Source organism: Rhipicephalus microplus, unplaced genomic scaffold (genome assembly GCF_043290135.1).
Source record: "Rhipicephalus microplus isolate Deutch F79 unplaced genomic scaffold, USDA_Rmic scaffold_48, whole genome shotgun sequence".
Lineage (NCBI taxonomy): Eukaryota > Metazoa > Arthropoda > Arachnida > Ixodida > Ixodidae > Rhipicephalus > Rhipicephalus microplus.
This window is the reverse complement of record NW_027464621.1, coordinates 1,855,369-1,883,139: the sequence shown is the minus strand read 5'-3', so window position 1 is coordinate 1,883,139 and position 27,771 is coordinate 1,855,369. Positions and strand designations below refer to the sequence as shown.

Genomic DNA, 27,771 nt, shown 5'->3' with positions numbered 1-27,771 from the left:
ATCATGCCCTCTGTTGGCTGGCCAATCTCAAGGACCCTTCAGGGCGCCTCGCGAGGTGGAGCTTGGGCCTTCAAGAATTTGAGGTTACAGTCGTCTACAAGTCGGGCCGCAGCACTGATGCTGATTGCCTTTCGCGCGCTCCCCTTGCGACAACATCAAGTGACGATGATACCAATGGCCATTTTCTTTGTGCAGTCAGTGAATCTGACTTGGCCCAACAACAGTGAAATGATTCAGAGATCCGACAACTTATCAAATGCCTTCAAGGTCACAGCTCGAGTCCACCATCGGCATTCGCACGTTCAGGGTCATTTTGTTTCTGCAACGACATCGTCTACAAAAAGAACTTCGAACCTTATGCAACTGAGTACCTCCTCGTCGTTCCACCAGGGCTACGTGCTGACATTTTATCTGCCTGCCACGATGAGTCTTCCTCCAGCCACCTAGGATTCGCACGTACCCTTGCATGGATTCGGACTCGCTACTACTGGCCAAAGCTCACCCAGGATGTCAAGCATTACGTTAAAAAATGCAATCATTGCCAGCGCCGTAAAGCCCCACCTGTGTGCCCTGCTAGTTTATTGCAGCCTGTTCCACCCCCGTCACAATTGTTTGAACGAATCGGCATGGACTTGCTTGGGCCCTTCCCGAAGTCACATGATGGCAACCACTCGATCGTAGTCGCTACTGACTATTTAACGAGGTGCTACGAAACGAAAGCCCTACAACGAGGCACCACTAATGAGATTGCGTATTTTTTCATCAACAACATCGTCCTCCACCATGGAGCACCAACAGTTCTTATCACTGACCGTGGAACAATCTTTACAGCCCAACTGATGCAAGACGTCACGAGACTTAGTGGAACAGCTCATCGCAAAACGACCCCATACTATCCACAAACCAATGGTCTGACGGAGAGATCAAACAAGATGCTCGCTGGCATGCTATCTATGTACGTCGACCGCGATCACAAAAACTGGGATGAAATTTTGCGATACGTAACGTTCGCTTACAACACTGCGGTTCAAGAGACTACGGGTTTCACTCCCTTCTGGTTGCTTCACGGCCGAGAAGCAATCACGATGCTGGTTGCCATGTTCTTGCCTGACATGACTGATATTCCTACTGGTGCGAACGACTTTATACGGATCTCTGACGCAGCCCGCCAGCTTGCACTCGATCGTATCCAAAAACAACAACGCATTGACTCACACAGGTACAACTTCCGTCACCGCCATGTTATTTACCGACCCGGTGATCTGGTGTGGCTGTGGATCTCCGTTTGCCAAAGGGGCCGCTCGGAAAAGTTACTTCACTGCTACTTCGGTCCTTATAGAGTACTACGGCGACTCACAGATGTCAACTACGAAATTCTGCTTGAAGACACAGCTCGGCGATCTCGATGTTCCCAGCAGGTCGACATTGTTCATGTCACGGATGAAGCCACACTACCCCCGAGCCACCTGACACTGCTTCATCATGCGTCTTTGTGCGTGTAGGTGATTACTTTAACTTTTAATCGGCATTCATCATCAGGGTGGTACTTTTTTTGGAAGAGGGAGTAATGCCACAGGCATGGAATGAGGCTTAGCCATGTCAATGCGAGTATGTGCCATGGTGTGCTCGTGCTCCAACTTTCGGTTCGGCTCGACGTCCAGTGCTGCTCCTGTGAACAGACATTGTGGTCGTTCTGCAATCACGTGACAATATAGCCTATGTCTGATTTAGTTCGGCCCTTGTGCTCAAGTCGATTTCTTCTTCCACGGACCCCACGTGGCTCGAATAATGGTGTCTTTTTAGAATTGTTTATGGCTACACTGTTGGCCTCAGGGCTCTTGGTCTCGCTAAAAAAGCTGCGGCTTGATGACCCATTCTATTACCAACCCTCCTGCCCGTCACACTACTGTAACGAATGCCATCCTGTGTAAAGGGATGAGCGCCAGGCCCGTACACGCCTTGGTTCACCTCCATTACACTGTATCCAAGTTGCCGGCTCATACCCCTAATCACACAGTTGGCTTCCAGTACACTCCTTTCAATCCAACGAGACTGCCCCCAGACCTGTGGGACAGTGGGTCACATGCACACTCCCAGAGGCTTCTCGGAGCTTACGCATCCCACCCTTTAACTGTCTCACAAGGTTCCTGAACCTTGCCCATCAGTACATCATTAAGGCAAGTATGAATAATGACGAGATTTTCGCCCTCTATGCTGTCCTCTACAACCTCCTGAGTTTTGGCCAGAACATCCACTATGCTCTCTTCTGGCTGGGCCTCCACCCTCACTCTCCCATCTTTTTTCACTGCCGTGAGGACACCATCTCTAACTTTGGCCACGTTAAGGGTCCCTCTCCACTAGGTCCTTTTCTAGGCTCCAATCGCTGGCTTCCTGTTTGCGACACCTCTTTCTCTTTCTGCCGTCTCTCATGTGTTCCTGCCCTGCTCAAAAACTGTCGCGCAACCGAGCTGTATTTTCCCAGAGCCTCCATGCTGTGGCCAGACACTGCGGCCCCTGATCTCCCTTCTTGCCTGTCGCCTTCTTCGCTATCCGCGCCCTCCATCTCACACCGTTCGGCGCCGGGGCAAAGCGCCATTAGCTCCTTTACCCTTTGCTCGAGCTTGGTCTGCCTTTCCCGTTCTTTTCTAAGAACGCCCTTCATTTGCTCTAATAGGCTGGCGGTAGCTTCCTCTGCTCATGCGACATTTCGCGCTGTTTTTGGAGCTTTATCCTCTGCTCCATTTCCACCCTTAGCTCCCCCTGAAGCCCCTTCAGATGGTCCTCTTTGCATGCTTATCTGACCTTGGACTACCACAGCTGCTAATCCCTACTATATGACGGTTGTACAGCGACAGTGTAGTGAGTGTGCAGTTCGGTGCCATAATTACTGGCCCAATTCGTGTAAATAAGGATTTGAGGCAGGCCTGCCCATTGTCACCATTGCTGTACATTCTATACTTAGCCAGAATAGAGCGGGCCTTGTTGAACTCAAACCCCGAATTGGCATGCGTTTCAGCACAACTAGTGATGGAGAGAACAAATTCCACCTGCCTGGTTTGGCATTTGCAGACGATCTGGTGGTTATGGCAGAGAATAACCAGGAGTTGTTATCCCTCCTCAATATCTGCCAGATAAAAATCGCAAGTCTTGGACTTCGATTCAACATTAAGAAATCAGCAGTTGTCCCTCTAGCTGGAGGGAGTACCGATGCAGCGGCGCTGACCTTAGGAGGAGAACCAGTGGCCGCATGCAATGAATACAGGTACTGGGTGTCACCCTGTACAGTGAACCACAAATATTGTGTAGACATCCATGATATTTTTCCCACATGGGAAAAATGTCCATATGGACATTCTAAATGTCTCATATATACATAAAAATCCAAATTATGAAGATTAAATGTACCCGTAACTATGAAAAGCTCGATCGAGTAAGGTTTCAGGTACGTTACACATGGACACTCAATGGACATTCAATAGATATAGACATTGTCATATAGTGAATAAAAGGTTTTTCATGTACCTCGCACACTTACCGCATGTAGTTGGTGTGTTAGACCTGTGGTCCCATGGCAGTCTAGCTCATTGCCGCCCGGCTATAGAAAGAATCAAAGGCGTGAGGCTGGCTGGATTGATATGTAGGGTTTAATGTTACAAAACCACCTCATGGTTATGAGAAATGCCGTAGTAGAGGGCTCCAGAAATTTCAGCCACCTGGGTTTTTTTAACCCATATCTGGGCACACCGGCATACAGCATTTTTGCCTCCATCGAAAATGCACCTGCTGACGCCAGGATTCGAACCCACGACCTGCGGGTCAGCAGCCGAGTACGTACCTTAACCACTAGACCACTGCGACGGGGCGAGGCTGGCTGGATTGCTGTCAGATGACATATCTAAGGCCAGCCTCACGTTGTTGATGCTTTCTGTAAGCATGGCACACTAGCCAAGAGGCAGACTGCAGTGGGAGCGCAGGTCTCAAACACAAAATTATGTATACATGCAGCAAGCCTGAAGAAAGTGCGAAGCTGGAAAGTCTTTGTTTCTCTTGATGCTTTCTTCTCTCCTTGTTTTTTTTTAAGTTTTTATGTCTCCATTGTTTATCTATTTCTATTGCTCTTTCTATTTTTCTTTTTATTTCTTCCTTTTGAATTTATATTTCTCACTTGCTTCATTTTTTAAATTTTTTATGCGTTACGCCAAGCGACGAAAGCCCAGGACTCTAAAGGGCTTTACACTTGAAAGTACCTTCGGCCTGCATGATTTCTCCCTATCATGTGCGGCAGCACTAACGTGCCACGCATGTTAATTTTGTTTATTCACACTCTTCATTTCCTTGTGCATGTAAGTGTATGCATTACGCACGCTCGAATGTTAAATGTCCATTTATGTTCGAGTACTTTCTAGATTTTACGTGCCAGTATATATTTATCATTCTAAACGTCAACTAAACCGGTTTTGAAAGACAAAGATCTGCGATGCACTTGATGTTGAGAGCGTGTATATGCGACATCAGTCGCGCCGTCTAGTTTTTGTCTAAGGGAGAAGTGTATACGAAGTTAATATATGTAGACACTCTAGACTGTTATGATGACACATTATTAGAATGTCAATTAGATGTTATTGATAGACATAGACGTATGGACCTTATTTCTTTGTTGACAGGATATCAGTGTTCACTGTGGATGCAGCAAAATACAGTCTATGCGAGACTATGATTTGACAAACTGTGCCGCAGGCTCAACGAATCCTCCGTCGCCGATGCCTGGTTGCAACCACTTTCAAATGATCCGGGACCTATGGGAAATGTTTCACGTGCCAAGCCCGACATTTGGAAACGCGGTAGTGTGCTTATCGCCAACGACACGGGAGTGGTTGGAGCATCAGCAGAGAGAGGTCAGCCATGGAGCGCTCAGTTCCCATTGTCGAGTTGCCAATGAGGCGATACAGGGAGATGTCAGAGCCACCTTTGGAGATGTTCGGGAAGCCGCCAGCAAGATTGCCTATCAGGGTCGTCTCACGCTCATGCGACACACTCGGTGGGCGCGCCACGTGTTAGAGTATCTTTCAGCAACATATTATCACGGGGTCGTGACGTGGCCGAAGACAGGAGACTTCGTGTTGGGATTTAACTGTTTATTTGGGCGAACCTGTGCCCGGTAAAAGGAAAGTCCAATTACAGCAGCAGTCTCACACAGATAGCAGTCTCGGACTGATAGCGGCGAACAGAGCGTCGGCCTTCGATCAACAACTACTGACAAGTGGCGAAGCGCGTCGGCATTTATACTCTTGCCATCGAATGTTCTAGCGTTATCGCTGGCGGTGGCGTAGGTTCCAGAACAATCTGTGCCGTTCGCACAGTGGGCGTGATCTTATCGAAATGATCTACTACAGTCCGGAACCTTCTGGAAAACTGCAGGCGCGGTTTGCGCTGAGAATCGTGTGGTGTTTTGGGACGATAACGAAAACTTGGGAAATGGAACGTGGCATTGCCCCCCTATGAAAAAAGGCATCGTCCCGATGCTTTAACTAAAGATGAAGGTACAATAATAATGCAAGAAAGTACAATGAATAAATTACGATGAAACAGTAATACAAAAAAAAACACTGTTTCAGTTTGTTAACGCGCATGGAACGGCTTGAGGCGCGCGACATGCACGACTTCAGGTCGCGATCGGCGTCGTTGAGAGTTCGTGATGCCGTCGGGGACAACCTCGTAATCAAGTGGGCCGAGACGTCAAACCACCCTGTACGGTCCGAAGTAGCGTCGCAGAAGCTTTTCACTTAGTCCACGTCGGCGTATCGGCGTCCACACCCAAAACACCCGACATTGTGCGAGAAGAAGTTCGGCAATCGCTTCGAATTCCCCAAACACCACTGCCCGAGCCAGAAACTATGAGCTACGCCGCTGCAGTGCGCCACAACGCTCCTCCCCGTCCATGCCGAAATGCCGCCCCATCGCACTTCCGTCGCCAGACGGAAGTGCGACGGGGCTAGCCAGGACTCCGGGTCTTCAAACGATGACCCATGGAAAATTGGTGGTTCCCTGGGTTGATGCATGACCATCGTGGGCTGGGAAGCTGCGGTTGTCATTGTCGCTGCAGTCGCGGTCATGGCCTTGGTCTTCCGCGCCTTGTCTTGCAGAAGCCCGTACTCCGGTGGTAGCCCTTGCTGTCGGCGGCTTGTTCGCTGCTCCTGGTTGGCGTCGGTATCTTCTCCGCGACGTGGGCTGGGTTCACGGCGTGACGGGGGCGTCCGGTACATGAGCGAAGCAGCACCTCCACCAGATGTCACGGGGTCGTGACGTGGCCGAAGACAGGAGACTTCGTGTTGGGATTTAACTGTTTATTTGGGCGAACCTGTGCCCGGTAAAAGGAAAGTCCAATTACAGCAGCAGTCTCACACAGATAGCAGTCTCGGACTGATAGCGACGAACAAAGCGTCGGCCTTCGATCAACAACTACTGACAAGTGGCGAAGCGCGTCGGCATTTATACTCTTGCCATCGAATGTTCTAGCGTTATCGCTGGCGGTGGCGTAGGTTCCAGAACAATCTGTAACGTTCGCACAGTGGGCGTGATCTTATCGAAATGATCTACTACAGTCCGGAACCTTCTGGATAACTGCAGGCGCGGTTTGCGCTAAGAATCGTGTGGTGTTTTGGGACGATAACGAAAACTTGGGAAATGGAACGTGGCAATATGCATGAGGACTGACTGGACATGATTACTCTACCAGCTGGAGAAAAAGTATGGCTTTTTTGCAGAAGCTAGTCCTCCTGAAACTGTGGCAAAGTGGGCAGTCGAGGTCCGCCTGCGAGTCACAGAAGCAGAAGAAACCCGATGGCGAGAAGCTATGAAGGCAAAATCCACCCTCGAGTGCTACAGAAAACACCAAGTCAACATCTGTGGGTCGCACCTATATAATAACAGCATTGGCAGCAGCCTCCTGTTCGAGACGAGAGCTGGGGTTCTTCGCACTCTCGAGTACCGCAGAAAGTTCGATGGCACTGTTGTCAGCAACCTGTGCAAAGTTTGCGGCGTAGAAAGTGAGACGTAGAAGCACCTCGTTCTTCGCTGCAGGAGTCTCCCAACTGCTCCGGTGAAGAGCGCAACTTTCCCACAGGCGCTCGGGTTTCAAATGCTCAATGAAGACTGCCATGACAGCCACGAAAAGGCGGCTTACTGAGTGGTGGGCAACTATACGGCGGACTAAGGGCCTAGACCATTATGTGCACGCCTCCTGCCTTTGTCGTTTAAGAATGTGGATCCTTTTTTTCTTTTGCTTTTTATTGAGGCCAAACCACTTTGTGTGTTCCCCTGTTGCAAAGGGGCCGGCCACCATCACATCATCATTCCAAAGACTGCGTCAGTGAAGTGTCCCTATTTCGAAGCATGGAGCCTATGGGGAGTTTAGCAACTCGTATGATTGAATAGCTCTGTCGTAGCTGTGGGTGGGAACAGGAACTGTCGTTAACTTCACTGCTGTTTGTTGAGACCTGGTCTAGATCAATCGACGAGCTGCGTGCTGCGTCACGTTGCCGAGTTGTCACTGCACATGCAAGGAGATCTGTCAGGTGTAGAAAAGGAGCACGGGAATCGTTTTTAGAAATGGAGACTGTGAAGACTGTGCGCGGCACGCAGCTTTGCAATATTCAGAAAACGTGATTGCTGCAATCTACTCTACGAATTACTGAGCTTGTTTGGGGGGTGTAAAAAAAAAGTCGGAGCCTGTTGACGGGCCCTATAAGAGACACTAAAGTGGAACAATTTATGTACAGTATAAACAGAGGCGTTACATATTCAGCACTAAGGTCGACAGCTTTCGATGATGACCTGAGATTTCTTCGGTTGCTCTCTCTCTTTTTGCGCTGCTTGGTTCTTTCATAGGCCCTGTAGATGTTTTGCATCAGCGAATAGTTCGCAGCCTCCAGTCATGAACCGCCGCTGGTCACCGACTGTAATCGAACCCGTGGGTGAGGGGACTTGCTGCGCATTGCATAAGATGCACCGCAAAAGACGCCAACGAATGCATTAGACTAGCTGGAATCAGACCTGTGGGGAAGGGGGCTTGCCACGCGTAGCGTAAAACGCACTGCAAGAGATGCTGTCGATTGCATCAGGCTGGCTCGCTCGCTGTTTTTGACGCTGCCGGACCCATGGGTGAGAGGACCTGCCAGGCATTGTGTAAGACGCACCACAGAGGTGCTGTCGATTGCATCAGACTGGCTCACTCGCTGGTTTCAACTCTGGTGGCATCAGCCAGTCTATCGATGTTGATGCCACTTGCATCGAATGATACCAGCTTGAATACTTTGCAGACGCAATGAAATTCAGTTTGGACTCCCAGGCATTACAGCAGACACAAGCACCACTGACCAATTTACTAGCAGCATTTTTTCAACTGCAATGCCCAAGCCTGCTAGGGGCCCTTCCAAGTCGTCACTTGTTCACTCTCTCTCTCTCTATCACACACACACACACACACACACACACACACACACACACACACACACACACACACACACACACACACACACACACACACACACATGCCTGGGCGTGGACCCACACTCACACACACCAGTATAGTGCTCAGCTATTGCGATTTCTATGAGTGAGTGCTGTATCAAGGAACATTTAGGCATTTGAAATGTAAAACATCAACTTCATCTTGTCTCTTTCTCTGTCATCATAACTTGTCTGTTACAATTTAAGCATAATATACAGTAGAAAAATGTGCTGTTTGGCACCAAAATAGAAAAATGTGCAGTAGAAAAGATACAGAAGTAAGCACTTGAAGTGTCTTGCAACTAAGCTCAGATGCAAACAAAACTCTGTTGCAATTTTATACACTCACTTTAATATTTGTTCGGTAAAATACTGGTAGAAATGATGATTCTTTCTCCATGCAATTGAAGGTAGCATCACAGATATCACATCACATAAAGTTAATGTACATAAAAACCTGATATATTATGAATTCTCACATTTCATGAAGCTATGTTTTGTTCTAAGTACATAATGCGAAGCACAGTTTTTGCCAGATATGCAAGTGCTTTTGACATGTTTTCACAAGAAAGGAGAAAAAAAAATCACATTTGCAAAGGTATTCTATAAAAGAACTTGAACAGAATGTTCCATCTAAAAACCAATGTAACAATCAAAACTTGGCATTGCAAAATTGTGATGAGGCACCATTTTTGGTAACACAAAGACAACCATGCATCACAATGTAAGTAAAATACACTTGAAAAAATAATTAGACTTAACATGAGGTTGGCACAGAGGCAGACTAAAAGCAGATACAAATATATACAGTAGTATAGTAGACTCCCTTAAACACGAACTCCAAGGGACCACGATCATTTGTTTGTCTTATCAGAAGTGCCCTCAAAAACCAAATGCTAACCATGCCAAGTACTTTTAAATATGTTGCTTGAAAACACTGAATGAAGTTTGCCTACAGTGAAGAGAAAAGGAACAAGAAAAGCATTTGTTTGGCTTAAAAACTATGCTTTCAAGCAGAGTATTTATACCAATCTAACGAGTACTTGATTTTGCGAGTTCATAATAAATATGCTCATAAAAATATGTTCATAAAAATTTTAACAGTACAACTGTAGCAAGGAAAAAACAAGCACAATTTTCCTTGAAAGAATGAAAAATTTATTCTTCTGGGTGTTCACCTTCTGAGAGGCTGTTTTACTGGCTTTTCTATCACTTTTGGATATGCCCTCATTGCATACTCTTACCTTGAAAAAGCAAATATACGTCAAGTTGCTTATAAAAGTCTGCAAGCTTTTCTTTGAGGTTTGGATATTCTCTTATTTTCAGCCTGCTGTAACTTTTCCTGAACAAGGTGCAGCTGAAGATCTCCATTTATGGCACTCACAATCACAAGCCTCGAGCACACGAAAAAGACACCGCCATATTTAGTGTGCAATATGACCTTCCTTTGTTATGCACTTTCATAATTAAAATAGCACATCAGGATTTGCTGCATTTCACTGTGAACAGATACGATGCACAAAGGCCCTATGTAAAGCAATGCAAACTGACCACATGTGCTCAGGCGTTGTTGTGTGATGGCAATGACAATGCATCTGACTCCCCTGATGGGAGTGCTAATGCCGCATACGTTGTTTCGGTTTCATGTTATTATTATGCACAGACAACCTTTGTTCCCTTTTCACTTTCATTTGGCTTTTTTTTTTTTTTACCCCACTTCCCTTGCATTTTCCCTAATAGCCAAGCTCATGTGTTCTGTTCTCCATTGTGCTCCTGTTGGGAAACTGAAGAGCACAAGGAGAATACAAAAGAATGAATACTTTTTGCTGCTTTCTTTGCTGTTTTAAAGTCGGCCCTTTCTCCACCTACAGGCTAGGAGTGAGGGAGATACCTGCTTTATGCGCTGAACTTTCGTTTCCACTAATCTCGATTCCTCCCTCCACATCTCAATTAGCTTTGAGTGTTTGCGCCGGATATTTTTAATTTTTTTTTGCCTTCTCTTGTCTGCCTGAACGCCTCCACCAGGACTATAATGTTCGTTCCCCAGAATCCCTTCCCTGTTGTTGTCAGTCGCTGCGAGAGTTCATCTTAACAGAGGAGGCCTGTTATGCGGTTCTTTTTTTTTTTTTATGGGGAACCGAACAAACAGTTTATGGGGAACCAAACAAATATTCTTGTGTTGTTTGTCTGAAGAAAGAATACGTCTTAATAGAGTTCATTTCAACTGGAGTTTACTGTATTTCAATACTACACGTATCATCTACTGACTCACAATCATCTACTGACTCGCATGTTGTGGCTGACAAGACATATGGCTACTTCACACACAATGCAATATTCCCACATGACAGGCGAGAGTATTATAAACACTAACAGCTTTTTTCAGATAAGAATGAAATGGTAGTCATTTAAGGTGAAAAGGCTCTAGTTGTTATGCAGCAATGCGGGGCTGAAATATTGATTTTGCAAAAAAACAAGCACTCTAAAATGGACATTGTTTGGCTTTCTCAGTAAATACAGAATTAACTATACAGTATGGGTGATATCTTCACTACAGAAAAGAATATAGGAAGGCAATTGCTGTCAAAAGCACTTGCAAACAATGTGCTCCAAAAACAGCTGCAGAGTACAAGAAAAATGAAATGCAGTGTGACAGTCCTTAATTGAAAGATAAGTCTTTGTAGTATTAAGCCATGAACAACCTACCAAGTATACAGCACAGTGTGAGAAAATAAGTAATATTAGTAGCAAATGAAGATTGAGAAGTGGCCTACACTTCCGATAGATGCCAACAGGAAAAATTATAAAAGGAAACTTATGAAGGTAGCCTATTTTTCAACCTCCTAATTTTTTTCAGTTGGCACATTTTGGCCTGGAAACAAGTTTATATGAAAACTGTCACTTCCAAACTGAGGCTGCTTCCAATGGGGTCTCTGGAGTGAAATTTCGCCAGGAAGAAGATAAGGCACTTGACACATTTCTAAAAAACATGCTCCCAACAAACGAGAAATATATTTGAACTATGGTGGCAACGCAACAACACTTGTTTTCAGGTGATGACATTTTAGCCCAAATGGCACAGAAAGTGAGTGGCTGCCTTATTCTCAACTTCAGATCTCTTATAATGCACCTACCGTATAAACGCGTGTAAGGGCCGCACCCGTGTACGGGCCGCACGTCGTTTTTATGACGCACATATTCAAAAAAAAAAAAAATCGCGTAAGGGCCGCACCCACACTTTCATTAACCCACACGTATTCAAAATGCGCGCGTGCATGCGAGCTTTTGAACGTCGTCAACAGATGGCGCGAAAAAACGCAACCATCATCATCACTATCAAAGTTTACAGCGGTTTACAGGTGCGTCACTAGTATATTTTGTTTAACTTTCTTCGTGCTAAGGTGTTCATAAAGTTTGCTAAATATTTCAACTATTTGATTAGTGTTCATACGCTTGTTACCTAAAGGTTAAACCGGGATTTTATCCTTCGTGCCTCGCACCACTATACAAACGCGCTCTCGATATCGGCATCAGCATCACCAACTTGTGCAGTTCAGCCGGCCATTTGTAGGAGTTGTGCACGCCGTATTGTCTCTCGTGCTTGTCTTCTGCCGAGCGTTCACGTTGTAGCACGATGGGCAAGCACCTGAATAGCTACACGGCTGGCTACAAGTTAAAGGTGGTCGAGTTTGCGCTCGAGCACGGGAAACGTGCCGCCGGCAGAAAATTCGACGTCGACGAAAAGTGCGTTCGAAGATGGTGCGCACAAAAGGAAGCTCTGGAAAACACGAACAGCAAAAAGTGCGCTTTCCGAGGAAAGCCATGCAAGTTTCCGGAACTAGAAGAAGAGTTGTTCCGCTATGTGACAGAAGTGCGGAACGATGGATATGCACTAACTACAGACATGCTGCGCGTGAAGGCACTAGCCTTGGCACGTGCGAAGAATATACCAGCCGGGACTTTCAAGGCTAGCGCTGGCTGGGTGCGACGATTCCTGAAAAGGAAGGATCTCTCCTTTCGGCGAAGGACCACGTTGTGCCAGCGGCTGCCAGAAGACTACACCGATAAGGTGCTTAGTTTTCACAAATATGTCATCGGCCTTCGCCATCAACATAATTATCTACTGTCGCAAATAGGGAACGCAGATCAAACTCCTGTGTGGTTTGACTGCCCGGAAAACTACACAGTCGAACTGAAAGGCAAAAAGAGCGTCGCCGTGCGGACCACCGGCGCTGAGCGCCAACGCTGCACAGTGATGCTTTGTGTGACCGCGGACGGGCGGAAGCTACCCCCGTATGTCGTATTGAAAAGAAAAAGAATTCCCAACGAAGTGTTCCCCAAGGGAGTCATAGTTCGAGCCCAAGAAAAGGGGTGGATGAACGATGACTTGGTGCTCGACTGGGTAAAGTGTGTTTGGCAAAACCGACCAGGAGCGCTGTTAGCCAAACGGTCACTTTTAGTATTAGACAGTTTCCGCGGTCACCTTACCGATAAGGTGAAGGAACAGCTGCGCCGTGTCGGCACAGACATGGCCGTGATTCCGGGCGGCCTCACTGGAATGCTGCAGCCTTTGGACGTCAACGTTAATCGACCTTTTAAGATGGATTTCAGAAGGCTCTACACGGAATGGATGGCAAGCGGCAGCCACGAGCAGACGCCGACCGGACGGCTGAAGAGGGCACCGCTTGCGGCTGTTCTCGGTTGGGTACTGTCGGCGTGGAACTCAGTCTCGACGGACGTTGTGACCCGAAGCTTTAAAGTCACCGGTATATCCAACAGCTTGGATGGCGCGGAAGATAACTGCTTGTGGGAGGACGGTGCTCCGCAACACACCATCTCGGACACCGAGTCTGAGGACTCGTTGAGCGACGACGATTAAGCACATATGCTGTATGCTGCAATAAACGTTCTTCGTTCGCTAGCTGGTACGTTTTTTTTTTTTTGCTTCAAAAAAAATAAAAATTGCACGTTTCGTGTATGGGCCGCACCCTGAAAATTGGCCCTCATTTCTTGAAAAAAAAGTGCGGCCCTTACACGCATTTATACGGTATTTATGAACAATATAATATTTACGATTTTCGAATGCTCATTTTCTAAAGCTAAACTACTTTATATGATGACCCAGAACATTTTTTTTGTTAATATCAGATCAATAAAATTGAATATGCATTCTAAAAAAAACAACAAACCATTTCACTTAACTCAGTTAAGCAGAATATGATCTGCCTTTGCATGGCATCCTTCTTTAAATAGGTTTGCTAGCTTCTGCTTACTAGTAACTGCACTCAGAAGCACTGGCCTCTTACCAATCATGCTTTGACATACATGGTTGACAGTGGTGGACAACAAATATGGCAAACATAGTGCTGTGTGTTTACACTCTCATAACCAGCTCAGAAGCAACAAAGGTGAGAATACCTCTAACAAAGCTGAAATGCCAAGACAACAGGAACCATTAGAGTTCAATCTTAGAGTTCAAATTTCATCACTGGATGAAGTAAAAAAAAAGACAATCATTTGTTTTTGGCTGCGATGGCCACCGCAAGCTGAATACCTAAATGAAGTGGCCTCAAGCCATGAGAGACCAGTTTCTTTACCTTTGAGCTGCTCAACACCATGCAATGCTGTGCAGCTAAACGGTTTTTTGTGGCTTCTGTAGCTGCTGCACTAGTGCCACATGAAGCATCATCTACAATAATAGTCCTGTACCCCAACTGTAAAGCATGCGATGCTGTGGAGGCCACACAAACATCATAGGCTACTCCACACACAAAAACATCAGTGATTTCCTGTGCCTTCAGTTTTTTGTCAAGAATCGTACATGTGCGCTTGTCATTGTCCCAGAATGCCGAATAGCTGTCCACATCTGGGCTAGTGCCCTTGCGTATTATCAGTGCACCGTCACAAACTTTGAGGTCTTTGTGCAGTTCTGCCCCCCATGTATCCTGTATACAGTGTGCAGGCCACAGCGTTTGCTCAATGCAACCAGTGCGGCGCACGGCATCAGCAAACATCACAGTATCAAAAACTTTGGCATCTCCAGCATTCACTTTGCTACTGGCATGAAAAGGTCGACGGTCTTTGTTTTCAAAAAATGATATGTGGTCTTGTGGGTGCCAGTCTTGTGAATACACAATAAGTTTCCACGGGACATTTTCTACAAGGTCATTAATGATGGGCACAATGCCTGCTGGGTCTCTGTTTTCATCAAGATTTTTCACTGAAAGATTTCCAGAGATAAAATCATTCTGCACATCAACAACAATAAGGGCTGACTTTGGGCATAGTATGACTTGCACCCACTGAGTCCACAGTGTTTCGAATTCTGAAGAATCTATTTTTCCATCATGGTCACAATCAAACGTCTCAAACAACAAGGTAATTGCATGTTCTTTTTCTCCGGCTGAGAGCTCATCAAAATCTGTGAAGAGTGAGCTCAAAAATGCAGAAAAATCCTCCTTCAATATCGCATCCTGGTGGCTGGTTGTAATTTCACTGAACCACTCCTTCGGTGATTTGGGCTTGTACAATTCCAGCTTGCTCATTATGAGACAACTAGTGGCCTATGCTCCAATGCGGTCACCTAAGAAGAAAAGCTGCACACTTGTTACAGTTCATCACACTGCAATGGGGAACGAAAACCTAGGGCTATTAAATACAGTTGTACAAATACAGCACACCAGTGTCGGCTCAGAGGATGGCCTTGGATATAGAAGTTTGAAGTTTGGCAGAAGCCTGCTTGGTTGGGATTGATACAAGGTAAAAAAAAATACCAGAGACACTGCGTCGACCAAAATGAAAAGTGATTAAAACACTCTAAAAAGGGCGTTTCGGCTTGGCACAGGAGCATTGTTCACAAGTGAAATGAAAACATGTGTTAAGCAATTTGCCTTATGTACGCTTGAATGTATCACACAGGCAGAGCGCTTACACTGAAGGCAGATTGCTATCGTCTCTGTCCCATAAATAAGGCATACATGAGCAAACTATTTGACACGTCCTTTCATTTCACTTGTGAACAAGGCTCCCGTGTGCGAGCCGAAACGTTTTTTTACGAGTGTTTTAATCACTTTTCACTTTCGTCCGCGTAGTTCCTCTGGATTTTTTTTTTTGCCTTCAACCACACATACATATAATACCAAAACCTAGCCCTTTTACAACACACACCTTCCATGATGCCTTAGCATACACAAGGCAGTAGCAGATGGACGAAACAGTTTCAGATATGTTCACAAACAATTGCACTAGAACAAATATCAGATCAAGCTATATTTATGCTGACAAGATAACTATGTTGATGTTTGAATTTGCAAAGCTACTTACAAGATACTGCCACAAATCCACAGAAAGCTGCATGAAGAGACAGATGAAAAGCAAGATTAAAATACAGCTCCAAATTATTCTTGAAATGTTCTGCATACCAACAACGTCAAAAAAAAAATAAAACCAAGTGGCAGTCAAAATGGCCCTTCCCAAAAAATGACCCTTCCCTCCCCCCAAAAAAAAATTCCAGAAAGAACTGTACACCAAAGACTTGGCATAGAATGAAAGTACCGACACAAATTTTTCAAAAATTAAATTCATTAACCTCACTAAAATTTCAAAAAAATTACAAGCTATAATGGGAAATGTTTTTGTGCAATATACACAGGAGGGACTGAAAATTTAGAGCTTTGCCCACATATACAACTTTACTAGCATTACTTTTGTATTCTTGCAGGCACATAGAACAGACCCACAAGACATTTCCGTATACCCAAACTGACAGTGTGATTGACACCTTCCACTACCCATCAAAGAAGCGCCAATGAAAACATAGCTTTCTATTGTGCCATATATCCCAATAATAAAAGTTCAGTATGGGAATATACTGAACGGCGGCGATGGCATAGTGGTTAGAGCATCCGCATAGCATGCAAGAGGTCCGTGGTTCGAATCTTGGTGCCGCGCAGTTCCCAACCGGATAAAAAAAAATCCACGTGGCGATGGCACTGTGCTAAGAGGCCTGCGGTGCGGCCTCACCGGTAACCACCGCCATTAACGCACTCCCTCACCAGAGAAGGATTGGCCACCCTGGTGCAGTATCTGGCCACTACTTCCCACATGCATACGTCAATTAACTCACAGCCCTCAGTCCCCAGCAGCTGCGAAGCAACTGACAACGACGGCGGTCAGATCTGCAATGCAGCAGAGGGTGCTAAGAATCTCTGGATCCGGACAGGCTGACATTGGAACCTGAACTTGGCAACAGAAGTTGGCAACATTTAACGCTAGAACCTTATCTAGTGTGGCAAGTCTAGCTGTACTATTCGAGGAGCTAGAGGGCAATAAATGGGATGTAATAGGCCTCACTGAGGTTAGGAGGACAGATTAGGCCTGTACAGTGCTACAGAACGGACACGTCCTTTGCCATCGGGGCTTAGCTTACAGAAGAGAACTGGGAGTGGGGTTCCTTATCCACAAAAACACAGCTGGCAACATAGAGGAATACTATAGCATTAAAGAAAGGGTGGTAAGTATCGTAGTTAAACTCAATAAGAGATGAAAGTGGTACAGGCTTACGCGCTTACATCCAGCCATGATGACGCGTCAGTTGAAAGCTTCTATGAAGACGTGGAATCGGCAGTGAGTAAGGTAAAAACACGGTATACTATACTGATGGGAGACTTTAATGCCAAGGTAGGGAAGAAGCAGGCTAGAGACCAGGCAGTAGGAGATTATGGCATCGGTACTAGAAACGCCAGAGGAGAGCTACTAGTAGAATCAGTAGTAGAATAGTAGAATCAATCAGGTAATAAAGCAATGCTCAGAATAACGCCAACCACTATGCATAGCCTTCATAGATTACGAGAAGGCATTTGATTCAGTAGAAATATCAGCAGTCATGCAGACACTGCAGAATCAGGGTGTCGATGAAGTATATATTGTAGAGGAGCCGCCGAACACTGAAGTGGATCAAACTCTCAAGTGTTCTCTAGTGGGTCTACCCAAAAAGGACGCCGCTCGCGCTGAGAACCCGTGCTTGGCCGTTACTGTCGCCATTGTGTGTACTCTACACAATACTACGATCCCCTTCGATGCCCTTGGAACTGCGCTCACGTACCCTTCAATCTACCATGTCCCACGACACCTCTCAGCAAACGCATCCTCCCATGCCACCCTCTTGTCCCGGTGTCCCCAGGATCCGAGATCCACCCATCTTCACGGGCGCCGGTGGCACTGACGTGGAGGACTGGCTCGCCATTTACGAGTGCGTGAGCGTCCCCAACAAATGGGACGAGGACGGCAAGTTGACAAACTTGGTGTTCTACCTTGCGGGCGTTGCAAGCTTGTGGTACAACAACCACGCGTCCAATTTCGCAACCTGGTCCGATTTCAAGACCGTTATCACCAACGTTTCTGGCCGCCCTGCCGTTCGTAAACTGCAAGCCGAGCAGCGCTTACGCGAACGCACTCAGCAGGCCGGTGAATCATTCACCAGTTACATAAAAGATGTCCTGGACCTGTACAAGAAATCCAACGACAGCATGTCCGAATCAGACAAGATCCAGAATGTCATGAAGGGCATTGACGATGATGCCTTCATGATGCTGCTTGCCGAAAACCCAGGCACAGTAGCAGAGGTCATCACGCTGTGCCAGAGCTACGAGGAGCTCCGCCGGCAGCGTTCGATGACCTGTCGCTCCACACCACGAGATGCAGGGCTTGCAGGCTTGGAGGCGAGCTGTGATCAGGTAGCACTGCTGGCAGACCTCAAGTCCTTCATACGTGAGGGAATCGCGCGGCAGTTCTCTCTCCTGCCCTTTGCCCACCCACCGGCTGCTCAACAATCGGCCACTACCATTCTTCCACCCATCCGCCAAGCAATTGAGCAGGAAATAGCGGAGGTCATGCCTGCGTACCAACCACAACAGCTTCCGGCCCCTGCGCCCCCGAGTTACGCCCAAGTGGTCGCCAGGCCGCCTCCAGTCGTTCAACCGCCCGCGCCACTGACTTACGCCGAAGCTGCCACACGACCTCCATCCTTTGCAGCGGGTATGCCGCCTACGTATGTCGACGTGACCTCTCAGACTCAGCTCCAGCACCCCCTGCAGCCTTTCCAGCCACCGTTCCGTCCATCGGCTCTTGCGTCATGGACAAGACCTACCCCAGCGAACCGATGGCGCACACCCGACAACCGGCCCATCTGCTTTGCCTGCGGTTACGCCGGTTACGTAGCCCGTTATTGCCATCCCGTACAGCCGGCTCCAATTTCTTCGCCTGTTGCTGGCCACCTCAGCCGTCCCTATCACGACAAACCACCGTCTATGCCACCGCCGTCTCGCCCAGGTCCATCTCCTCGAAGGTCGCCGTCTCCACGACGTCGTTCCCTGTCCCCCATGAGGCCAAGTTCGGCTACTCATGAGCGGGAAAACTAGTCGTCGCAGTCCCCGAGGCAAGGACTGCGATGCTATTGCAATGTGAAAGCCCTCAGATTCTCCCATCTAATGTCATAGACCTGCTTGTGGACGGTGTTCATGCATCTGCTCTTATTGACACTAGAGCTGCAGTATCCGTTATGGACAAAAACTTTTGCCGCTTGCTTCGAAAAGTGACACCGATTTCTGGGTTGTCCCTTCGTACTGCCGGTTCGCATCGTATCCATCCTTCAGCAGAGTGCACAGCTCGCGTTTTCGTTCAGGACGTTCTGCATGTTGGCCAATTCATCATCATTCCTGCATGCTCTCATGACGTCATCCTGGGGTGGGATTTTCTCTCCCGCAACGACGCCATCATCCATTGTGCCGCTGCCGAAATGGAACTCTCACCCTTCTCGCATTTGACGCCGGAAGACAGTCTCTCAAAACTGAGCAAGATTCTCGTGAAAGACGACACCATAGTGCCTCCAAGCTCGGCGATGGGTGTATCTGTCTACTGCGCTGGACTCTCCGACACAATTGCACTCGTTTCGCCATCCGACCGTGCTTGCCGAAGGAAAGGGTTGCTAGTACCTTTCGCGACCGTGCAAATCACCCAGAGCAACGCCGCTATTTTTGTGACCAGCCCATCCCCCTACACTGTTATTTTGGTTCGAGGGGAATGTCTCGGCAGAGTGGAACCAGTGGATAACGCACAAGTCCTGGACGTACCTGATGACTCGCGTTGTCCCAATTCGTGCACCGTCAGTGCTGTTTCCACTTATTATTCATCTCCTGATGTATTTGGCCCCTACATTGATGACAATCTGACGTCGGTACAGCGTTCCCAGCTTCTGGACCTGCTGCGAGAATATCATTCTTCTTTCGATGTCGGGCGAAGTTCTCTCGGTCGCGCGTTCGCTGTTACACATCGTATCGACACTGGTGCCCATTCACCATTGCGGCCACGTCCCTACCGCGTATCGCTTGCTGAACGTCTGGAAATTAACGAGCAGGTTGATGATATGCTCAGACGCGACGTTATTCGGCCCTCGGACAGTCCATGGGCGTCTCCTGTTGTTCTTGTTGCAAAGAAAGATGGTTCTATGCGGTTCTCTGTGGACTACAGACGGCTCAATAAGATCACTCGCAAGGATGTTTACTCACTGCCGCGCATCGATGACGCAATTGACAGCCTTCACGGAGCCGAATTTTTTTTCTTTTTTCGATCTGCGCTCGGGGTACTAGCAAGTACCCATGGCTGATGACGCTCGACCAAAGACTGCGTTCATCACACCTGACAAGACTACGACATCCCGCGCTGTACCGCAACGGACGCCAGCATGCTGACGCCGACGCCCTCTCGCGCTCCCATCTGCCTGAAGGTGATGTGCTCTGCTCAGTACCCTCAGCTGCTGTTTCTGCCATTGATGTTGACATCATCGCTACCGAACAGCAAAAGGATAATTGGATCGGCCCGCTCATCGACCTGCTCTCTGATCCATCCGCAACGCCATCCACGCGTGCCTTGCGTCGTCAAGCTCGCCATTTCGCCATCCGTGATGGCCTTCTACACCGACGCAATTACGACGCCGATGGCCGGCAGTGGTTACTCGTGATACCCCGCAGTCTGCGGTCAGAGATCTGTGAATCCTTCCATTCTGATCCGCAATAAGCGCACTCTGGGGTATTCAAAACCTACCATCGCATTCGACAGCGCTACTTCTGGAGCGGGATGTACCGCTACGTGCAGCAGTTCGTTCGCTCTTGCCTCGCTTGCCAACACTGCAAACCGTCAGCACACATGTCGCCAGCCAGTCTGCAACTGTTACCTTGCCCTCAGCGTCCGTTTGGGCGCATAGGTATCGATTTGTATAGACCACTTCCTCTGACGTCGGCTGGTAACCGCTGGGCCATCGTCACCGTAGATCATTTAACGCGATACGCCGAAACCGCCCCTATCCCTGCGGCTACTGCGCGTGATGTTGCGTCCTTCCTACTGCATCGATTCATACTGCGCCACGGTCCATTTCAGGAGCTTCTCAGCGATGGAGGCCATGTCTTCTTGTCAGAAGTCGTCGAAGCCACTCTCATGGAGTGCCATTCTGTCCACTGCAAAACAACTGCTTACCATCCGCAGACGAATGGTCTGACCGAACGCTTTAACCGCACCCTCGGCGACAAGCTTTCGATGTACGTCGCCGCCAACCACACGAATTGGGATACTATACGGCCCTTCGTCACCTACGCCTACAACACCGCCCCTCAGAGCACGACCGGTTTTCCCCCTTTCTTCTTGCTGTACGGAAGGCACCCGTCACACACCATCGACACAATACTCCCGTACACGCCGGATCCATCTGAGTATGCACCTATTTCCGAGACAGCCAGGCTTGCTGAAGAGTGTCGCGAGCTGGCCAAGACATTTACGACGCATGAGCAAGAGCAGCAGAAGAGTATTCGAGCTGGCTCCGCCACTTCTGAACCCACGTTCCTTCCTGGTTCCCTTGTATGGCTCTCAATCCAGACCTCTGTAGCTGGCCTTTCTTCCAAACTACTCCTGAAATATGAAGGTCCCTACCGTGTGATCAAGCGCACATCTCCAGTCAACTATTTTGTCGAGCCAATTGAACAATCTTCGGACATGCGCCGCCGCAGGCGCGACATAGTCAACGTGGAGCGCCTGAAGGCTTACTATGACCCGCTCGTAGTGACAAGCTGTTAGGTCGCCAGGCGGCTCCTTCTTCGACCCCGGGGTAATTGCAGAGAAGCCGCCGAACACTGAAGTGGGTCAAACTCTCAAGTGTTCTCTAGTGGGTCTACCCAAGAAGGACGCCGCTCGCGCTGAGAGTCCGTGCTTGGCCGTTACTGTCGCCATTGTGTATACTCGCTGTGTGCCTGCTAATTAACACCATAACAATACAAACATCCTGGAAAAAATCTACAGGGGATCAACTGCTACCATATTACTTCCTAAAGAAAGCAGCAGAATACCAATCAAGAAGGGTGTAATGCAGGGGGATACAATCTCTCCAATGCTATTTACCGCATGCTTACAGGAGGTTTTCAGAGGCCTAGAATGGGAACAGTTAGGCATAAGAGTTAATGGAGAGTACCTTAGTGACCTTCGCTTTGCCGATGACATTGCATAGCTGAGTAACTCAGGGGATGAATTGCAACTCATGATTACGGAATTAGACAAGGAGAGCAGAAAGGTGGGTCTTAAAATTAATCTGCAGAAAACGAAAGTAATGTACAACAACCTCGGAAAGGAGCAGCGCTTCGAGATAGGTGATAGTGCACTTGAAGTTGTAAAAGTCTATTTCTACTTAAGGCAGGTAATAACCGCGGAGTCGAACCACAAGATTGAAGTAACTAGAATAATAAGAATGGGGTGGAGCATATTTGGCAAGCACACTCTAATCATGAAAGGTAGATTGCCACTATCCCTCAAGAGGAAGGTATATAACAGCTGCATCTTGCCAGTACTTAGCTACGAAGCAGAAACCTCGAGACTTACAAAGAGGGTTCAGCTTAAATTGAGGACGACGCAGGAAGCAACGGAAAGAAAAATGGTAGGTGTAACCTTAAGAGACAAGAAGAGAGCAGAGTGGATTAGGGAACAAACGGGGTTAAGGATATCATAGTCGAAATCAAGAAGAGGAAATGGACATGGGCCGGGCGTGTAGCGCGTAGACAGGATAATCGCTGGTCATTAAGAGTAACTAACTGGATTGCCAGAGAAGACAAGCGGGTTAGGGGGAGACAGTAGATTAGTTAAGCAGATGAGATTAAGAAGTTTGCAGGTATAAATTGGCAGCAGGAAGCACAGGACCGAGTTGACTGGCGGAACATGGGAGAGGCTCTTGTGGACATAGTCAGGCTGATGATGATGATGATGGGAATATAGAGCCTTCAAGTGATGATCAGTGCTCAAACAAAGAATTCTGCTATAGTGCCAATGTTTTGAGAAGAAAACTTGTCTGTCAGGGCAGCAACTAATGAGCACAAGCACTTGGGTTGAAATGTTGGCTCCAGAGATATTTTTTGTTTTACCACTGCTCACCACTGCTACTGCTATAAAAATATGCCACTTATTTGTTTTGGGGTAAGATTGCACTTTGTAGGTGAATTTTTGAAAGAGGCAAACACTAAATGCCTGAGAAATCACAATGACCAGATCAATAGGATTAACTGTGGAGTGAATTCAGCCAATTTGTGCTGTTCTGTCATGTAGAGCCCTAAGAAACAGACTTTAGAAAAAGGCCTTTCCTTAGAAGTCATTTCTAAGGCTCGAGACGACTTGAAGTATACAACTATTACTTTTTAAATATTTTAGTTCCGCAAAATTGAAGCCATGTCTGTCGACTCCTATGTTCTGGTTATATTGCATCAGTACTATTCTCCAGCTGCACTAGATTTTGCTAAATATGAAACATAGCTAACCTACAGAAAAATTTTTGAAGCAATGTGCATGACATGTCAACATTGCTCGTATTTTTAAAGCATTCGAATCATCTCATGTGTGATACATTTTCTTTCCACACAGTACCCAAACTGTTCTTGTTAAAAGGCTACAAAAATTAAGACATAAAATCTCATTATGTATCCATTCTAATGTTTCTAAAAACAGGAATGTTAAATAACTGCATCAATTATAGAACAATTACTAACACATGTAATGATGACTTAACTCACGAGGACATTAACCCCCGAATGCAGAGATGTTACTTGACTCGTACTTGACTCGTTCTTGACTCAAGACAGTCTTGCCGGTCACCATATATCGTTCTCGAACTTGCGGATGACTTGAAGGCGACTTGGCTCGGTCGAAGTCAGGACAAGTTTCAAGTCAGCTGCGGGGCTAGCTTGAAAGCGACTTCACGCGTTATTCCAACATGGCCACCTCTCGAATGGACGTCGCGTGAAAGGTGGCCGCTTTTGAGTTTGCTTGCCTCGCCATAAGCGTAGCATTTTTTGAGGCGCACTGCCTGCCGAAGATTCTTGAAACAGCTTTACGTGACCAAGGAAATCCAATGGAGTTGTACGACGAGCAACAATTCCACGCTAGGTACAGATTCATGAAGAACGCCGTGGGGCAGCTGCTCGTTATGTTGCCGCTCCGTGAAAGTGGGGACAACCGAAGACAGCCCACGCATCCAGTGTTACAGCTGTTGATGGCTCTCAGGTTTTACAGCGCTGGCACATACCAACCAGTGACCGGAAATTTCGTCCGCATTCCGTAGTCGACAGTGTGCCGTGCAGTCGGAAAAGTTATGCTCCCCATCGCAAAGCACCTGTACGCGATGCTGGTGCGCTTCCCGCAGCCGGCGGACTGTTATGAAGTGGCTGAGTTCCCTTGCGTTACAGGTTGTGTCGACTACACACACGTGCGTATTAATAGCCCCGGTGTCGACAACGCCGAAGTCTTCCGTAACCGCAAAGGCTATTTTGTTTTTCTATAACACGACGACATTTTCCGTCTCTTTTGGTAAAAAAAAAAATTGTCTCGGTGCTGTGTTCATGTGCCTCGTCTATCCTTTCGTCTCGTCTAGGGCGCTGTTTCTCGCTCAGAAAGGCATCGCTTGTAGCACAACGCTACGTAAAATTACACACACATAAAAAAGAGGTGCCCCTATCACGGGTTTTTTTATCCGCGTCACCATCATGCAGCGATACATTGCTGCACCCCGCGAGACAGAATTCTGCTGAGGGCAATGTCCTGACCCCCGCTTTTTCTCTTGTTTACCAAGCTCAACAAAAGGATACGAATCACATTTGTTCCCAGAACTTGTTTTTTTTTTTTCATAATAACTGCGACCTAGCCTATTACAGGCATGCACACAGGTGAACAGAAAGGCAAATACCGTGAAAATCGCGTCACCTGGTGAGCCAGGTCAGCACAAATACATGCCATGGGGTTCGATTGAGAAAAAAAAAAAACGACGCGATGCTTGTTTCGCCTCCAAACTAGCAACCGTGGAGAAACGCACCGCATTTGGGTGGCCACTAAAACCAGCGGGCAACGAACGCTTTACAGAAGCAACACTGCGCATTGCTGTGGTGGCAGGCACCACGTGCCGCTCGTTAGCCGTAAAACGGCAAGAATATGCTTGTGGCCCTTTGTTTTTATAGTTATTTTAAAACGTATGGTCTTTTTTTGATGTAATGCATGCTTTACGCGAGCAACTTCATTATTACCCTCGTTGGCAGGCAAGCAGCGTGTTTCTGCTTTGAAGCTCGTTCTTGACTTGACCAAGCAAGACAGCCTGAGCATCTATGAAACGCGAAGGCTGACTTGGGCGTTTTGAAGTCCGCTGCTTGCTTCACGCCGACTTGCTCAAGTTAAGTTGAAGCCGCGAGCCAAGTAACATCTCTGCATTCGGGCGTAACTGTTTATAGCAATGGTGTGACCGTTACTTAAACTTAATGCTGAGAAATGCAAATTGATAAAATTTTCTTGTGTGCATAGTATTTTCTTGCCAATATACAATCAATAACGTTCCCGTGGGAGCTGTGCAGTCTTACTAGTGTAGCCGCCCAAAACTATCGTGCCCAAGAGGCAGTGTTTTCCCTGTATCTTTACCATATGATTGAAATAAGTTCCAAAAAGGAAGAGGACAACTGTACGTCTACAAAGCACATGCCCGCTAAACAATTTTTTGAAACTTTGTTCCATCATTTTGGCCCTACCAAACAAAAAAGCTGCCGCTGTGCATGATCACTGAAGAATTGGGCAGCTGTACCTTGTGTTATGCTATACTAACTCGTGTTATGCTTCACTAACAAGATTTCATCTCCTAACAATCACTCGTTTTTTTTTTTTTAAGTGTCATCCAAAATACACCCCGAAACAGTTAAACTACTGGCCCACCAGAATCCAATGAAAATTTTGGGACATGCATCCACCATATCGAATCGACCACAAATATATCTCACTAATGCACTCTAAGTCATACATAACTGCGCCACAATTAAGGTTCATTCATTTTGACGTGAGCATATCTTACTTTAAAAAAAAGGAATATAATTTGCTTTCCTTTGTACAATGCCATCACAATGAAACCCTTTCATACTTCCAGAAGTTTTATTACACGTACCTCACTTACTCAACCACCCTATATCCTCCCCGCAGCCACAACATCTCATCGCCCAAGACACTCTTTTCAAGTGGGCCACCCAGGGGCTCCGGAACAGGGGGGGGGGGGGGGGGCAGTGGGGGCTGTCATCACCCCACGGGTTAGAAACCAGGGGGGGGGGGGCTGCTCCCCCACTAAGAGCTGCTATAACTCCTCCCCTCCTTTTCTCATCTTAGTAAAAGCAGACATGTATGAACGCCCACTGCCCCCAAACGTCACCCCTACACTTCAGATATACTTCTGTAGCCCCTGGGGCCACTCTTGCATGTGAACGGTTACTTTTTCCATTTGCCATTCCACTACAAATTAAAAGGAGCACAATCACTTGCCCTAGTACGTTTATGAAGAATGAGTCACTGCACAATTTTCACAATAAAAATGCCTCGTGTTAACACACTTATAGACTCGTATAATTTTAGTTTGTATAATTTAGGTCTGTGTACTTGTGCTGATGTATATGTAACACTTATTTATCTCGTTTTTTTTTTCGCGTGTTCAGTTATGTACTTATATTGAGCAAATACTTTATGTATTACCTTCGTCGAGGTGTTAAGGTGATAGACTGAAGTTTTCAAAGACAAATGTGCATTCGGAAAAGGCAGATTTCGGACATGAGAAAAATTGAGGCGCCTCACGAACGGTACATATTTTACATGAGGACTTGGGTTTTATCTAACCCCGTGCAGACTATAGGAGCATGACACCGCGAAGATCCACCTTTCCAGAAGATTGCGTCTTCCACGCTGACATAAGGTTTGCGTCTTCAGATAATTCCATCGTTTAATATTAGTATGCAAGCTGCATTTACACGTCTTTCGTAGGTGGCGAAGCTTATTGTAACCCGGAGCAACGTTGCCCGGAGGTACAGCCTGCTCTCTTATATGTGGGCCCCGCTGCGGTGCGGTCTAGTGGCTAAGGTACTCGGCTGCTGACCCGCAGGTCGCGGGACCGAATCCCGGCTGCGTTTTCGGTGGAGGCGAAAATGCTGTAGGCCCGTGTGCTGAGATTGGGGTGCACGTTAAAGAACCCCAGGTGGTCGGAATTTCCGGATCCCTTAACTACGGCGTCTCTCATAATTATATGGTGGTGTCGGGACGCTACACCCCAGGTATTATTATTACTATTATTACATCTGAGAATGCATGTCAAGACAACTCTTGTCGCGTTATATTGCGTGATGTGTCATCTGAAATGGCAGATAGGGTGATTCAAGATACTTGCCCTCAACTTCTCAAGTTCCCGTTTGAGTTACGGCATTTCAAGTCGATACCAAGTCTCAATGTCTGCGCCAGGCTTTCGAACGTTACTGCGCGTACTGGAGCGTACTCACCTCTCAGTAGCCATCGGGACGCTGCGAGCCTTGGCACCTTCGAACCGCGAAGGAATGTCGTACTACTGGTAGGTGTTTTGTGGTACTACGCAGTAAAATAAGAAGTGCAGCGCGAGCGGTGACGACGGACGAATTGGAAAATGCAAACAGGACAACGCTTCTGTTTGCTTTTTCCGTTTCGTCCGTCGTCCCCCCTCGAAATGTCACCTCAAACTGACCCTGTTCACCATCGTGTGTACACTGATTCCCAGGCTGCCCATCGGGCATGCGCTAATGTTCTTTACACAGATCCTGTACTCCAGAAGATCCGACACCAGACGCGCCTGCTCCGCGAATGTGGTCATGACGTTACCATCCACTGGGTCCCCGGGCATTGCGGTATCCCCGGAAACGAGAA

The 27,771-nt window shown here is 47.2% G+C and overlaps 1 protein-coding gene across 4 annotated transcripts in view; it reads right to left on the bottom strand.

Moving 5' to 3' along the window:
- Naam (Nicotinamide amidase) overlaps positions 1-27,562 on the bottom strand; it is a 38,005-nt gene extending 10,443 nt beyond the window's left edge. For 2 of the 4 annotated variants that reach the window (XR_012889288.1, XR_012889287.1), the window contains exons 1-2: positions 27,375-27,562; positions 15,832-15,858 (exon numbers count right to left, since the gene is read on the bottom strand). Coding sequence is in view for 2 of the 4 variants with exons in the window: in XM_037428711.2 (XP_037284608.1) it covers positions 14,022-15,053 (1,032 nt within the window). In the remaining 2 variants the exon portion in view is untranslated. Of the gene's footprint in view, positions 1-8,837; positions 15,105-15,831; positions 15,859-27,374 lie in introns of those variants that run through there. The other 2 variants (XM_037428711.2, XM_037428710.2) reach the window with 2 other exon arrangements.
- Positions 27,563-27,771: the final 209 nt, after the last annotated feature.